General features: G+C 39.2%; 1 protein-coding gene across 1 annotated transcript; it reads left to right on the forward strand.

The window, feature by feature from the left end:
* The first annotated feature begins 4285 nt into the window (after positions 1–4285).
* On the forward strand, positions 4286–4753 carry LOC138907626 (uncharacterized). The gene has a single exon (XM_070198230.1). The coding sequence runs from the start codon at positions 4286–4288 to the stop codon at positions 4751–4753; it is 468 nt and encodes a 155-aa protein (XP_070054331.1).
* Positions 4754–17777: the final 13024 nt, after the last annotated feature.

A 17777-nucleotide genomic window follows, 5' to 3' on the forward strand; every position in this document is an offset into this window, starting at 1 on the left:
GTATTGATTGTCACCTTATCACACTATATTGGACTGTCACGCCAAGACGATAAACTTAGTCATGCCGGGGTTGCCTCGATTAGATTGGAGAGGGACTCCTAGCTATTCTACCAACAGGGTTTTTTCTTATGTGAAGGCTCGACATATGGTCGAGAAGGGATGTTTAGCATATTTGGCCTATATTTGTGATTCTGGTGCGGAGGTTCCTTCAATGGATTCAGTACCAGTTGTGCGCGAGTTTCCTGAGGTATTTCCTGCACATTGTTTGGGGATGCCACCTGACATAGATATTGACTTTTGTATTGACTTGGCTCCGAAAACTAAGCCCATTTCTATTCCACCATACCGTATGGCCCCGCTTGAGTTGAAGGAACTGAAGGAGCAGTTGCAGGATTTGATAGATAAGGGATTTATTAGACCTAGTGTCTCGCCCTAGGGTACACCAATGTTGTTCGTGAAGAAGAAGGATCGTACGATGATGAAGTGTATTGATTATAAGCAGTTGAGCAAAGTCACCATCAAGAACAAGTATCCATTGTCGAGGATTGATGACTTATTTGATCAGCTTCAAGGTGCCAAAGTGTTTTTGAAGATTGATTTGAGAACTAGCTACCATCAGTTGAAGATTAGGGAATCGGATGTCCCTAAGATAGATTTCCAGACTCGGTATGGGCATTTTGAGTTCCTAGTGATGTCATTTGGCTTGACAAATGCCCCAGCAATATTTATGGATTTGATGTATCGGATATTTAAGCCCTATTTGGGTTCTTTTATGATCGTCTTCATTGATGATATTTTGATCTACTCCCGCAATCGAGAGGAGCATGAGCAGTATCTTCAGAGTGTACTTCAGACTCTGAGAGATAGTCAGTTTTATGCCATATTTTAAAAGTGTGAGTTTCGTTTGAATTCGGTTGCATTTTTGGGACATGTAATATCTGCCGAGGGCATTAAAGTGGATCCTAAGAAGATTGAGGCAGTTCAGAATTGACCTCGACCTACTTCAACTACAGAGATTCAGAGCTTCCTAGGTTTGGCGGGTTATTATCGTCGATTCGTGGAGTGGTTTTCATCCATCGTAGCCCCATTGACTAGAGTGTGAGTTGAGCTTTCAGAAGCTCAAGACTGCTTTGACTACAGACCTAGTATTGGTGTTGCCCACAGGTTCAGGATCCTACATTGTGTATTGTGATGCATTACTTATAGGGCTTGGTGTAATATTGATGCAGGATGGCAGTTGGGGTAGTACAGCCTTTTGTTGCTGCATAGACCGGGGAGAGGTCCGCCATGTCTTCTGAGGTATTGATGAGATTGGATAAGTTCGCAAATCTCTTCCCTATTCACTTCAGTCATGCACTTTCTAAGGACCTCCACAGGATTACTTGAACCGTTGCCACGAGGTGTTGCGCAACATGGGCATTGTTCAGACCAATGGGGTTGACTTTGCAATGTTCCAGATGACCGGTTATGCCAAGAGATGGTGGCGGGATTATGTGCTGACCAGACTAGCTGGTTCACCTTCACTTACCTAGGATCCGTTTTCGTAGCTATTTCTGGAGAAGTTTATTCCTTTCACCTTGAGAGAGGAGTATCGCAGGTAGTTTGAGCACCTTCAGTAGGGTAGCATGACCATTACCCAGTATGAGACCCGATTTGTAGACCTAGCTCGCCATGCAGTTATCTTACTCCCTACTGAGAGGGAGAAAGTGAGGAGATATGGGCTTACTTTCAATATTAGGCTATAGATGGCCAAGGAGACCGGAGATGATATTTCTTTTCATAGGGCCGTAGAAATTGCTAGACGGATCAAGATGGTTCGTGGCCAGGAGAGGGGGGCGGTATATGATAAGAGGCCTTGTCATTTTTGTAGTTTTAGTGGTGCCTCGTCTGGAGGCAAGGATTCATTTGGTAGGGGCTATCCTCATAGGCCGTTTGAGCCAGTACTTTAGGCATCCCACGGTGGTTCGGGTAGTCGTGGTCCTTATGTGTCTCATCCTGAGCAGCTAGCCTATAGTGCACCATCAGCTCCTATTAGTGCACCTCCGATCTAGAGTTATCAGGGTGGTTATCCAGGTAGACAGGGCCAGTTCCAGGGTCAGCAGTCACAGCAGCCGAGGGCTTGTTATACTTGTGGAGATCTGAGGCATGTTGCAAGATTTTTCCCTAGGTCATAGGGCGACATGCCACAGCACAGTTCTCGTGCCATAGTTTTGGCGCCGATTGCTTCACCGCTAGCTCAGCCAGCTAAAGGTGGGGGGTCAGACTACCAGAGGTAGAGGTCAGGCCATTAGAGGTGTAGGTCAGGCCATTAGAGGTGGAGGCCAGCCAACTAGAAGCGGTCCGAGAGGCAGAGGTTAGAGTGGTGTGGCCCATCCATGTTTTATGCATTTTCAGTTAGACCTGAGGCCGAGTCATCTCACATCATCATCACATGTATTTTCCAATTTTCCATAGAGATGCTTCAGTTCTATTTGTTCTGAGCTCCACTTATTCCTACGTGTTATCCTATTTTGCTTCATAGCTAGTTATGCCTCGTGATTCTTTGAGTGCTCCTTTATATGTGGCCATGCCTATGGGAGATTCTATTATTGTAGATCGTGTTTATCGCTCATGCGTGGTTTCTATCGGGAGCCTTGAGACTAGTGTAGATCTCATACTTCTTTATATGGTGGACTTTGATGTTATATTGGGCATGTATTGGTTGTCACCTTATCACGCTATATTGGACTGTCACGCCAAGACGGTGACCTTAGCCATGCTGGGGTTGCCTCGATTAGAGTGGAGAGGGACTCCTGGCCATTCTGCCAGCTAGGTTATTTCTTATGTGAAGGCTCGGCGTATGGTTGAGAAGGGATGTCTAGCATATTTGGCGTATATTCATGATTCTAGTGCGGAGGTTCCTTCCACGGATTCAGTAACGATTGTGCGCGAGTTTCCTGAGGTGTTTCCTGCAAATTTGTCGGGGATGCCACGTGACAGAGATATTGACTTTTGTACTGACTTGGCTCCGGGCACTAAGCCCATTTCTATTCCACCATACCGTATGGCCCCGCCTGAGTTGAAGGAACTGAAGGAGCAGTTGCAGGATTTTCTTGATAAGGGATTCATTAGACTTAGTGTCTCTCCCTGGGGTTCACCAGTGTTTTTCGTGAAGAAGAATGATGGTTTGATGAGGATGTGTATTGATTATCAGCAGTTGAACAAAGTCACCATAAAGAACAAGTATCTGTTGCCGAGGATTGATGACTTATTTGATCAGCTTCAGTGTGCCAAAATATTTTCGAAGATTGATTTGAGATTTGTCTACCATCAGTTGAAGATTAGGGCATCAGATTACCGTAAGAATGCTTTTCGGACTCGGTATGGGCATTATGAGTTCCTAGTGATGTCATTTGGCTTGACAAATGCCCCAACAATATTTATGGATTTGATGAATCGGGTATTTAAGCCCTATTTGGATTCTATTGTGATCGTCTTTATTGATGATATTTTGATCTACACTCGCACTCGATAGGAGCATGAACAACATCTTTAGATTGTACTTCAGACTCTGGAAGATAGTCAGTTTTATGCCATGTTTTCAAAGTATGAGTTTTAGTTGAATTCAGTTGCCTTTTTGCGACATGTAGTATCTGCCGAGGGCATTAAAGTGGATCCTACGAAGATTGAGGCAGTTCAGAATTGGCCTAGACTTACTTCAACTACAGAGATTTGGAGCTTCCTGGGTTTGGCGGGTTATTATCGCCGGTTCGTGGAAGGATTTTCATCCGTCGCAGCACCATTGACTAGATTGACCCAGAAGGATGCCCCATTCAGGTGGTCCGATGAGTGTGAGTTGAGCTTTCAGAAGCTCAAAACTGCTTTGACTACAGCCCCATTGTTGGTGTTGCCCACAGGTTCAGGATCCTACATTGTGTATTGTGATGCATCGCTTATTAGGCTTGGTGCAGTATTGATGCAAGATGGCAGGGTGATTGCATACGCATCTCGGCAGTTGAAGGTCCATAAGAGAATTACCATGTTCATGACTTTGAGTTGGCAACCATTGCTCATGCATTGAAGATTTGGAGGCATTGCCTCTATGGCGTGTCGTGGGAGGCATTCACAAATCATCAGAGTCTACAGTATTTGTTTAAGCAGAAGGATCTCAACTTGAGGCAGCGAAGTTGGTTAGAGTTGTTGAAAGACTATGATATTATCATTTTGTATCATCCCAGGAAGGCCAATGCGATGAACGATGCCTTGAGCAGAAAGGCTGTGAGTATGGGTTCGTGATGTTATAATCATGGTTGGGGAGAGGGTTTTGCTCCTGGTTTCGCCCATGAAGGGTGTGATGAAGTTCGGGAAAAAGGACAAGCTGAGCCCTAGGTATATCAGACCCTTTGAGATCCTTGAGATAGTTGGTGAGGTGGCCTACAAGCTTGCATTGCCACCTAGCACATTAGCAGTTCACCTTGTGTTCCATGTTTCCATGCTCCAGAAGTATCACTGTGATCCGTCCCATGTATTAGATTTCAGCTCAGTCCAATTGGACAAGGATTTGACTTACGAGGAGGAGCTGGTGGCCATTCTAGCACAGCATATCCGGAAGTTGAGGTCTAAAAGTTACCCTTCTGTTAGAGTGCAGTGGAGAGGTCAACCGATCGAGGCAGCTATGTGGGAGTCTGAGTCTGATATGCAGAGTAGATACCCACACTTTTTCACCAGTCCAAGTACCTTTCTATGTCCGTTCAAGGACGAACGTTCATTTTAGAAGTGAAGAATGTGATGACCCGATAGATCTTTTTGAGTTTTAGCCTTTATTTTCGCGTTTCGAAACCCGATTAGCTCCGTTTAGTGTTTCTCGATTTTTGTTTTAGCCAATATTACTACTAGGCATGCTGCCTAGTAGTTGTTATATTAATAATAAAAGAAAAAACCACAACGGAAGAGTACAAGTAAGGGGGGCAAAAGCTACAGTATTGTTGCCTCTATGTCTTGGCTATATAGTCATCCATCTGCGCCTCCATTGCCATTTGATTGCAGCCTCATTTTAGGCTGCCGGCATAGTCTCACGAGGGCAAATGATCTCATAGTCTTTTGGATAATTTCCAAAGGCGTAGGACATAAGCAAACATATACTGCACTAGACCTTACCTTACAATTCCTACTGAGGCATTAACAACCTCATCTACTAACAAGAATGTAAAAAATAAGAAGTAGAGCGAACTAAGTATTGTATGATCATAATAGAGTTTATAATACTCTATTATGATATTACATATGATTATGCTAATAAAATGGCAAACTAGAATGATGTAGATATAAGAGTCTTGCCCTTTCTTCTCTAATGTTGTGAAATCTTTAAACCTTTTGTTCATCGTCAATCCTCTTCAAAGTGTTTTCAAACTTAATCATTTCTTCTTGGATCGATTTGACTTGTTGGACCTTGTGGAGGTGGTAGGGGCAGCCACCTTTTGCTTTGCAACCCTCATCGGGAGTTGCCTAATTATAGCCTCGTGTGTCACCTTACCATCCCAACTATGTTGTCTCTCATGTGTCTTGTTCTTGCTTTTGTTGGAACCACTTCTCAAATGTCTAGGAGAAAGATCCCCTTCCCTAGCTACATTGGTAAATGATGCATGAAGTAATTATTCTTCTTCCCATTCTTTGTAGAAATCAAGCCCCATATCAATGCCAAAAGCGTCAGTATGATCCAATCGAGGAACTAAAACTCCTTGCTCATACCTCGGATTATCAAGCGCTGTCAATTTGTCTATATCATGAGAAACAAGAGCATGGAGGATATTGGTAGGTGTCAAATTGTATTTAGGAACTTCCGGTAGCACTAAAGTTGTGCATAGATGACGAACCTGCTGTGGTTAGTGGACGTTGCTGCCCAGATTTTGCGATCCCTTTGGTAGCTTCTATTGTTAAAGTAACACCCTCCAAACCTGTTGCATTAGTGTTCGCTTGTTGCTGCCCAGAAGGAACAAAAAAAGCAGCGTTTGGACTCAAACCTTTCGTCTTTGGCAAGCTAGAAGAGATTGAAACCTGCTCATCTCCTTTGTGAACCACGACTGCCTCCTCTTTTAATTTAGTATTTGCTTGGTAATGATCATTCCCTGAATGTGTTGGCGATTCAGCAACTTGTGTATTATCATCATGAGTGCTATCAATAGCATCTTCCTCATATTCTTCTACCTGATCAGCCCAAGTCTTACTAGCACTTGTCACACCTTGTTGATCCTTTGAATCAATCACCTCATATGTGGATGCTTGAGAAATCGAACATATGACTTTGTCTACTTGTTGATTATTACCCGTAGATAATAGCAGCTGTCCGGAGTCATCTGCCTACTCACCAAGTGACTCCATCGATTGAGAAGGTACCTCTTGAATTGAAGTATTCAAAGTAACCAATGGAGCCTTGATCTTTGGAGTAGTATGCCTCAACATAGCTGCCTGGGACTCTTTTATCATTTGAGCTAACTCTGGATCGGATATTTGCAGTGTTGCTGTGGATTCAATAGCTGCAATTGCCTTGATATCCCTAACTAGAACAATGTCTTTTGATGCAATTAATGGAGTACCAGAGTTTTTCACATTTTGCTGGTTTTTTGCACTGCCTGGAGAACTCTGCTGCAATTTGTTTTTTGAACTTGCACTTATCTGCTTATGTTGAGAAGTCCTCACACTATCTCCCTGCTCATTGTTTAATGGTTCAAACGTGTTTGAGTACCTGATTTTCTTCAGATCATTACCTCGTACAGCAGCAGAATTTGCTGTAACAATTTGACTTCTATCCATGACAAATTCATTCACCAACGCAGCAGTCACCTGCCCCTTCACTTCTCTTGATCGTTCAGTAGTAATCTTGAAGTTTTGCTGCTCTTTCATATTACCTAGAAAACTGGTTTGTTCAGTTTTGGATACTATATCACCACCTACCAGTTCCAACAAATTACCAGCCTCATTCTCACCATGTTCCTGTTCATTGACCAAGGCATTAAAATAATTAGAACACCTAATGTTTGCTGCTGCAACTTCCTGCTTTTTCTGATTTGTAGAAGCCCTTTTGCTAGGTGATACAACTGACCAAACCCTAGCCACATTCTTTTGTCCACCATTCCCAGTAGCTTCACGAGCAGCACGATCCGTTAGTGCATTCAAAGCTCCAGTGTGTTTCATGATCCAAGGAGCATCCTTCTCCATTGCAGTTGCAATTAGTGGATGTTTAGCATCACTACTCACTGCCTTAATACTTGTAAAAGCTGCATACTCTAACTCTATTACATCTACATGATCAACAAAAGTTCCAGCAGCTGAAGGAATCCTAGCTTGAACACGATCAAAACCAGGGCCCTTAGCAGCCTGGTTTTCCCCCTCCAAAACCTGAGAAACAATATGCACAGCTGCAGGTTTTGAACCTGCTGGTTTTTCTTCATCAATCATAACATTTGTTCTATTATGTACATTCACTACACCTCAATCATTAGAAGTTTGAACCCCTGGTTTAGCTCGATCACCACCCACCTTCAATGTAGTATTAGGTTATAAAGTTGAACTCGCCAAAGCAGTAGTAGCAGGAACATCATACGTTAGATTACCAGCAGTTCCGACTCTCAAACGAGCTGCTTGAACACTAGCAGTAGACTGATCATCAACCAAATTTTGAGGCTGCTTTACATCGTTGATCACTGCCTTAACACCTGTAGCTACTGGACCATTCACACAAGTTGCATTTACAGCAGGAGTAGCCTCCAAACTTGCGTTGGAAGACTGTGAAACACCAACACCATCCATAGGTTGCACAAGCTTGTTAGAACGATCATCAACTGCCTTTAAAGCACCATCAGTAGCTGCATACATCCTTGCAAACACTGTGGAAGCAGATATATCCTTCAATCTCAGATCATCACCAACCTCTCTTTTTTTCTCAAAAATTTGCCCAGCCTCATTTGGAATTGCAGCAGTAGTAGTAGCCAGAGCTTCAAACTATTAATCAATGCTCTTTGTATCAGCTTCAACACGCAATTGTCCAGCTCCTATTTTTCCATTAGTAGTACGATTACCAGTAGCATCCTGATTATCAACAAACTTTGGAACACCAGCTTCAGCACCTTTACGACCAAATGCAAAACCTGTAGTAGTTGTAGTCTGCTCATCACCAGCAGTCCCTATCAACGTAGGACTAGAATTGGTATTATCTTTTGCTGCATCGGCCACCAAGGAATGTGATGCCCTAATTGGTGCACCATCAACCATAAGCCCTGTAAACTTAACAAGTTTTAAGTTTTGTTATTTCTTTGCATTCAAATAGTCCCTTGCATCACCTTGTAATTGTTTAATAACTGGACCATCTTCCTCGACCAAACCATAAACTCCTTGAGTTGTTGCCACTATTTTTTCTTTTAGCACATGACATTCTCTTTCTTCATGGCCTTGGTGTTTAAAATGACAGCAATATGATGGCAAATTATCATATATAATTTGCTGGAAATCCTCCACGATCTTACTAGTTATGGAATCAACATGTCGAAGTCGCACATTTTCTGGAAGTTCATCCAGCAAATCCACGATCACTTTCACTCTTGTTATGCTTGGACGAGACCTTACCTGAGTTGCACGAGACCTTACCTGAGTTGCCTTATCAATTGCAATAGGTTTTCCCACTGCAGCTACAATAGACAGTAACGCTTGGCGTGCAAACAGTTCAGGTGACAATTTTGGCAGAGAAATCCAAACAGCTGCTTTCGAAGTTTCCTCATTTGGATTGAATCCGACACTCCAGGGGAAAACTCTGTATTGATGCTCTCTTCCATTGTATTGAAAGTAATTTACAGCTCTTTCCAAACAACACACATAATTTTCATATTGATCACAACGAATTAAGAGTTGTCATTGGGCCAATAAACCTAACAAACAATTACCTTTTATGCCAATGATTTTTGGCAGAATATTCCTTAGAACCTGTAAATTTAGTGCCAATTTAATGGTCACTGCTTGGTGTAGTCCTTCCTCCTTTGCAAATTCTTCACGTTCATCCATTGAAAACTGAATCGTAGGAATTCCATGAACAAGTTCAATGGGTTTCAAATTCGTTTTTGAAAGCGGGGCGGCAGATTGCTTGTAATTCAAGGTTGTTGCATATGAGATGATATTGTTAGAGTTTGGAATAGCTTCATTAGTGCTTGGAATTGGAAGATCTGACCCAGAATCAACCTGGGAAATGTCAGAGAAAGCAAGGCGATTTTTGCTACAGTAATCGCGTCGCTAATTTTAAGATCTGTAACAACTGGGTTGGTATTTTGGAATGAAACTTGTTGGGGTGTGTTCGCCTTATCAAGGCGCATCTTTTGGGTCAAGTCCGATGGTCTTCCACCGCCGGACGGCGGAGCAGCGGCCATAAGACCACCACTGCGTTATTGTAGCAGCGGGTCGCATCTAGAGAGCAATTTCAGTATTTTTGGGGTTTTGTTCTAAATAGCCGTGTTTTTCGATTTTGCGCGCAGTCCGTTATTTCTCTGAAAGATCTTTATGTTGAAAAATTAAAGAAAGAATGAATTTTTACCTTAGAAATGATTTGAGTTGACTACGGTCAATATTTTGTGTAAATGGATCCGGTCGGTATTTTGATGATCCCATTGATTCTGTATCGTAATTTTGGACTTGAACTTATGCCCGAAATTGAATTATAAAGTCCCTAACTTATTTTGGCTTGGTTTGTTGAAAACTATTAAATTGAAGGTTTAAAGATTTTTGAATTTTAACTGTAGGTTGACTTTATAGCTACCGGGTACGGATTTTCGTTTCGAAACTTGGTATATGTTCATTTTACTATTTAAGACTTATCTGCAAAATTTGGTGCAAAATGGAGTTAATTTGATATGATTCGGAGGCTCGGTTGTGAATTTGAAAGTTCTTGAGTATCTTTGAAAATTTCATATATTTTGATGTCCGGTTCGTAGTTCTAGGCGTTATTTTGGTGTTTTGATCACTCGAGCGAGTTCGTATGATGTTATTACACTTGTGTGAATATTTAGTTTGGAGCCCGAGGGGCTCGGGTGAGTTTTAGATATGCTACAGGTCATTTTGGACATAGAATTTCATGTTTCAGTCATTCTGCTAGTGTCTGATGCATTGTACTTCGCCATCGCAAAGGGGAACTTGAGGCTGGAGTGGTTTTCTTCTACGCGAACGCGGAGAAGCGGTCGCGAATGCCAAGCATCAGAGGGATTACCCTTCGCGAAAGCGGCCGTTCACTCGCGAACGCGATGGATTAAGTGAGGATGAGAGTAAAAGCACTGAGGGTGATGTCGTTCCATTTTATTCATATTATTATTATTACATGGTGAGGATGAGAGTAAAAGCACGAAGGGTGATACTGTGTCATTTAATCTATATTATCATTATTACATGATAAGGAAGAGAGTAAAAGCACCAAGGGTGATGTCGTGCCATTACATTCATATTATTATTACATGGTGAGGACGGGAGTAAAAGTACGAAGGTTGATGTAGTGCCATTATACTCATATTATTGCATGGTGAGGACGAGAGTAAAAGCACGAAGGGTGATGCCATGCCATTTTTATATCATTCCATGTTGTGATTCTTATTTCAAAGATTGTTGAATATTTTCAGAAGTTGAAATTTGATATCATTGAACCATATTTGAAGTTAAATCATTCTCTGCCTTGTTTATTATTCGAATTCATATTATTATTATTACAAGGTGAGGATGAGGCTAAAAGCACGAAGGGTGATACCGTGTCATTTCATCTATATTATTATTATTACATGATGAGGACGAGAGTAAAAGCACGAAGGTTGATGTCGTGCCATTATACTAATATTATTGTATGGTAAGGACGAGAGTAAAAGCACGAAGGGTGATGCCGTGCCATTTTTATAGCATTGATTGCCGTTATCACTCTCTATTATTATTGCTGCTTTATATACACTTGTACATATTTATTTATGTTGGTGTCTTTTCATAGCCTCGTCACTATCTCGTCGAGGTTAGGCTCGACACTTACAGAGTATATTGGATCGGTTGTACTCATACTACACTTCTTGTGTAGATATTGGTATTGGTCTTAGCGGCGCTCAGTAGCTTTATGGTCGGATTTAGTCGCAGTTGGAGACTTGAGATATAGTTACACGGTGTCCGCAACCCTAAAGTCCCTTTCCCTTCTATCTTTACTATTTTATTGAGTTTCATAACAGTTGTACTTTGTTCAGACCTTATTTTTAGCACTCTAGATACTCATGTATTCGTGACTCCAGGTTCTAGGGTATGTTTAGATTTTGTTGTTCGGTGTTATATTACTTCACTTTAGACTGTTATAGTTATCATTGTTAGTATTTTTATTTTCAACTGTTAAAATCGATTAATTATCTGTGTCATGTCGACTTGCCTAGCAAGTGGATGTTAGGCGTCATCATGACCGCGAGGTTGGGATTTCGGGTCGTGACAGAGACTTGAGGTAGATCTGCTGGCGTTCGCAGACCTTGATGTCCCTTTCCATTTCCTACTTTTACTGTTTATCACTTTCGAACAGTTGTATTTATTTCAGACTATGTTTGTAGACTTCTAGTTGCCCGTGTACTCGTGACTCCGAATTTCTAGGAGTAGTTAGTATCACATGGTTTATATTCGTACTATGTTAGATTTGGTATTTATTTCTCGTTGAATATTATTATTTTGTTTTTAACTATTAAAAATGATTAATTATTTATTTCACGTCGGCTTGCCTCGCAAGTGAATTTTAGGAGTCATCACAACCTCGAGGTTGGGATTCCGGATCGTGACAATTATATCAAGATTAATGCTTTAATATTTAAATTATATTTTTCACTGAGGCTGTTTATTTTCTTATAGTATTTCTAATACTCCTATATATGAAAAATAAATTAAAGAGTGTTAAAGTGATTCACTAACATCCTTTCAAGCTAAGAAAGTAGAAGAAAGCTTTGGAATCTAATTTTTATAGTCAATTTGTATCACAAATTATTTCTAATAATTTATCCATTCTCATCTATAGAAATATCCTTTGAAAAGATATTATATTAATAACTTCTCTTTTCAAATTATCATTCTTATCATATTTTCTCTTTATACTAAAAATATAAAAATAAATATTTCTAATTAAATAATATACTAACTACACACAATTTAAAATAATTTTCAAATGAAATTCAAAAAATAAACACACTCAATTATAAAATTAACTAAATTTTATGTTATTACATTACCCATTAATATTGTCTAAAAATTACCATGTGAACTTTTAATAATTTATCATTTAACTAAATATCATTATTCATTACATAACTTCCCATCATCACTTTATTTCTATCTTCTCTTCGGAGATTTCAGATAATGTTAGTCTCTTCCCTAGAGAAAACTAATAGAAAAAACAAAGACGTACCATCAATATAAAAACCAAATGAATGATCCTGTAGTGAAAAAAGTAAAATAAATATTATTATTTATTCATCATTAAGTTAGTTGAGTTGATTTGGTTTAAGATTAAAGTATGAAATAGAATATTTAAAAATAATTATAGATCAAGATAAGATCATCTTTCAAAAATTAACAAGTAACATAGGTTTATTTTCCAATTCAAAATTTTGTTAACTTTATCTTCCAATATTTTAAATTTATATAAATTAATCTCTAAATAGTTTTGGAGCTTTGTCCTAAAAAAGTGATACTTGCCTTTTTGTTTTTAAATTTATATAAATTAATCTCTAAATAGTTTTGGAGCTTTGTCCTAAAAAAGTGATACTTGCCTTTTTGTGGTTATGCTTCTTGGCTTAATGTGGTGCCTTTTCAAAATCTTTTGAAGCTTTGTCCTAAAAAAGTGACACTTGCCTTTTTGTGGTTATGCCACTCGGCTTAATATGGTAGATTTGTGTAATGATTTGACCGGTCATTTTGTGTAATTATACTTTGTTACCCTTTTTTTATGCTTCACACGTGTGTGTTTATGACTTTATAACTTGCGGGGTTGATTAGTTTCTTTCTAGGAAGCTTTCGGGTTGATATGGCCCTTTAGATTCTCGACTTAGAAGCCTAAATTAGAAATGTTGACCAAACTTTGACTTTTGTGAAAACGACTCCGGAACGGTATTTTGATGGCTCTGATAGATTCGTATCGTGATTTCAGACTTGGGCGTATGCCCGAAATTGATTTCGGAAGTCCGTATATTATTTTATGTTGTTTTGCCGAAATTTGGCAATCAAAATTTGACAGGTTTGACCGTAGGTTGACTTTTAGATATCAAGTTCGGAATTTGATTTTGGGACTTGGAATAGGTCTGCTATGGTATTTAGAACTTGTCTGCAAAATTTGATATCGTTTGAAGTTGGTTTGATAGGATTCGGACGTTTAGTTATAATTCTAGAGATTCTTGAACTTTACTTTGAAATTCTTGCATTTTAGTATTTGATTCATAGTTTTAAATGTTATTTTTATGTTTTGATCATGCGAGAGAGTTCGAATTATGTTTTTAGACTTATGTGGATGTTTGGTTTGGATCCCTAAGGGCTCGGATGAGTTTCAGACATGTTTCAGAATGGTTTGAGTTGAAATTGATCTACTGGTATTATTGGTGCCCAGTTATCGCAATTGCGAGCACAAACCTCGCAATAGCGAAGGTGACAGTGGGGGCACAGATATCGCAATTGCGACTTTCCCTTCACATTTGCGAAGTCAGTAGGATTTTGGCTAGGTTCGCATTCGAGAACACTTGTTCGCTTTTGTGAGGTCCCCAACTTCGCAAATGCAAAGCCTTTTGTCGCAAATGCGATGATGATTTAGGCCGTCAGGGTTCGCAAATGCGAGCCCTGGTCCACAATTGCAAGGGTTCGCAAATGCGAACCTTGTGTCGCAAATGCGACAACTGCAATTGGTACAAAGGGCGGGGAGACGGGTTTTCAACACATTCTCTTATTTTTAGAACCCTAGACTCGGTAGGAGGCAATTTGAAGAGGGGAATTTTATCTACAAAATTTGGGTAAGTAATTCTAATCTATTTCTAATCACATTCCATCAATATATCTTAGATTTTAACATCAAAATCATGTGAATCAAAGTAAAAATTTGTGAAACTTTGTCAAGTTTTTAAAAAATAAGAATTTGAGATTTGATAGTCGATTTGGACTTGGATTTTGAAACTAATCACATATATGAACTCGTTGTGTCATGGGTAGTTGGAATCTACCATTGGACCCGGGTTTTGACCGGGCGAGATCCGGGTTGACTTTTGTTGATCTTTTGAGAAAAGTGTAAAGATCTTTGCTTTATCTATTGTAAGTGATTTCCCTTGCATTGTTTGATGATATTAAGTCGATTTTTGTTAGATTTGAGCCTTGTGGAGGCGAATTTTAGGGGAAAGCTATTTCCGAGAGTGAATTGGCCTAATTGAGATAAGTATCTTGCCTAACTTTGTGTGGGGGAACTACCCCTTAGGATTTGGGATTGATTGTGTCTTTTGTGCTATGTGAAAGCCGTGTACGCAAGGTGACGAGTGGGTACACGGGTTGTACGTGGTATTTGACCAGTTTTGGCTACTTAGACTCTTTCCATACTTTAATTGAAATGTCATATCATGTTCTAAATTCTCATAGTCAATCTATTCTTACTTGGGTTATTCTATCCTTACATGTCTTAAATGACTAGTTTAATACTTGTTCTACATTCTACTTGATAAATTGCTCTCATGCTATAGTTGAACTTGTTGTTTCTCTTATTGTTACATATTATGCCTTTCATTATTGATTATCATTATTTGAAGTTATTGTTGCAAGTTATCTCTTTCATTGCTATTATTCTTATCTAAAGCCATGTTATATCTTCCATTGTGAGTTATTTTTATTTAGTTCGTGATTACACATTATTTTTCTCATTGTCGAGTTATTGGTGTTGAAGTTGTGGAAGCCGTATCACTTCGAGGCGAAGTCGATAATTGTTGAGATATCTTTCTTGTTAATAATTTTGCATTCATTGTTATTGTTGATATTCTTTACATGTTGTGGTGGAGCCATGGGCTATTGTTGTGGAAATATTGATATTGTTAATTGTTGGCAAGTTGTGATATATGGGCACTTGTGGTGCGAGTTATTATTGTGATGTGATATTGACGTGCATGCAGCTGTATAAGGCTAGGAGTTAATGTGCATGTAGCGGCATAAGGTGAGACTTATGTGCATGTTTCTTGTAAGGAAATTACGTGAAGCCACGCTGCATCATAAAGTGGGCTAAAGTGCGTGTAGCTATTTTGGAAAAATATATTTTCAAAACTATTTAAATGTAAGGTTTACGCGGCGGTATAAGTAAAGATTGTGATTGAGATTGCAAATTGTGAATACGAGGCGGTACCTCGATTGTGATTCTTATTGTACACGAGGCGGTACCTCGTTGTGATTCTTGTTGTTTATCTCATGTTGTAAAGAGTTTTGGTGGGCACACTTCTTGTTGTTTTGTTCTTCCTCGTTCTATCATTTATTGTCCTTATATGATCATTGTGGTTCTCTTGAAATTGATTTCTTTATGTTATTTTCATGCTTAAAATTCCGGTATTAGTTCATGTTATTCACTTGTTTCGTATCAGTTATTTCTCCGCCTTCCATTATTTATCCTTATTACATTTTCATACTATATATTTATATCCTAGTAGGTATCTTGATGTGACCTCGTCACTACTCTACTAGTGTTAGGCTTGATACTTACTGGGTACCATTATGTACTCATACTACGCTTATGCACATCTTTTTGTGGAGATCCAGGTACGTCTGCCTGTGTCGTACGCTAGAGTTGATTTGAGCTGGAGACTTCAAGGTATACCTGCTCTACGTCCGCAGGCCTCGGAGTCATCTTCCCTTATTTTTACTTCATGATGTATTTTCATTTAGACAGTGATGTAGTAGACACTCTAGTATTACTCTGTAGAACTTATGACTCAGTTCCACCGCTTTTGGGGAGTGTATTGCTAAGATTCTATTTTAGGAGTTTATATCAGTTTATGAGACTTGTTTTAGTATTTTGTTGATTATTCCTGTCAAGTTATATTTAAATGTTAGGATTACCTAGTCGGTATATATATATATATATAAAACTATTTTTAGTTATATTTGGAAAAACACTTATCTTCCAATAGAGTATAAAATAAGGTGATAGAAAATGATAATATTGTTATTACTCGTTTCCTGTACATATTCTTTTTGTAGGAATTCGAGTTTTAAACAGAGTTATTGATCGGTTGATAAAACAATGTAAGGAAATTATGTTCCCATTATTTACTTAAGAAACATAATTATTGGTCATTAAAGAATACGAAGAGGAATCACCAGCTCCCAGCTGCTCCGTCTCAACACTACGCGACCGCGATTCTCCATTCGCGAACACAGTGCTCAAATTTCCATAACTAGCGAATGCGGTCAGTATCTCGCGAAGAGAACGGATAAAAAGAGAAGCTGAAGAAATAATTTTAAATTTGCAAAATATAAACTATCTTAATCTAAAGTAATACTTCCTACAAATACCAATGGTTTGTCCGGATGTCAAAAGATCTTGTAAAATTGGTTGAACGGACTAATCTAACTGAAATCTATTCTATCAACTAATAAAGTAATTCATGTGCTTAGCACGGGCCCAACAACAAAGCTTTTACGTGTAATATTCGTTCATAAAAGGAAAATATCATGACCCCAATTTTCCTTCGTATGATGTCGTGATGGCACCTAATCTCTACGACTAGGTAAGCCTAACAGATGATAATAACTTGGCAGAAATAATTATCAAAATACTAAAACAAAACTGAATAACTGATATAACCTTCCGAAAAGCAGAATCTCAACAAACACTTTTCCAAAACCGGTGGAACTGAGTCATAAGCTCTATAGAATAAAACTAGAATATCTAATACATGACTGTCTGAAAGAAAAGAAGTACAACAGTAGTAAAAAGCAAAGGAAGGTGACTCTGAGGCCTGTGGACGCCGAGCAGGCACACCTTGAAGTCTCTGTAAAGCAGTTACAAATGATCTCTAACGACCGGCACGAGCAAACGTACCTGGATCTGCACAAAAATATGCATAAGCGTAGTATGAGTACACCACAATGGTACCCAGTAAGTATCAAGCCTACCTCGGTAGAGTAGTGATGAGGCCAGGTCAAGACACCCACTAGGATATAAATAAACAGTATGAAAATGTAATGAGGATAATTAATGGAAAGCGAAGAAATAACTGATACGAAATAAGATAATAACATGAACTAATACCGGATGTTTAACATGGGAATACATAAAAGAAGCAATTGAAGAGAACCAAAATGATCATATACGGACAACAACTGCTAGAACAAAGAAGAACAAAACCACAAGAATGTTTCCGTCAAAAGCTCTTTGCAACATGAGATAAACAACAAAATAACACAATGAGGTAGCACCTCGTGTACAATAAGAATCACCACCGAGGTACCGCCTCGTATAAATTAAGAATCACAACCGAAGTACCGCCTCGTATTCACAATACACAATCTCAATCACAATCTTTCCTTATGCCGCCGTGTGAGCCTTACATTTGAAATATGTTTGAAAAATAGTTCTCTCGAAATAGCTACACGCACTTTAGCCCACCTTACGATGCTACGTGGCTTCACGTAGTTCCCCTACAAGAAACACACACATAAGTCCCACCTTATACCGCCGCATGCACGTCAATATCAAATTACAATAACAACTCGTACCACAAAATGCCCATATATCACAATTTGCCAACAATCCA

Source organism: Nicotiana tomentosiformis, chromosome 3, assembly GCF_000390325.3.
Source record: "Nicotiana tomentosiformis chromosome 3, ASM39032v3, whole genome shotgun sequence".
In the NCBI taxonomy this organism is placed as follows: domain Eukaryota; kingdom Viridiplantae; phylum Streptophyta; class Magnoliopsida; order Solanales; family Solanaceae; genus Nicotiana; species Nicotiana tomentosiformis.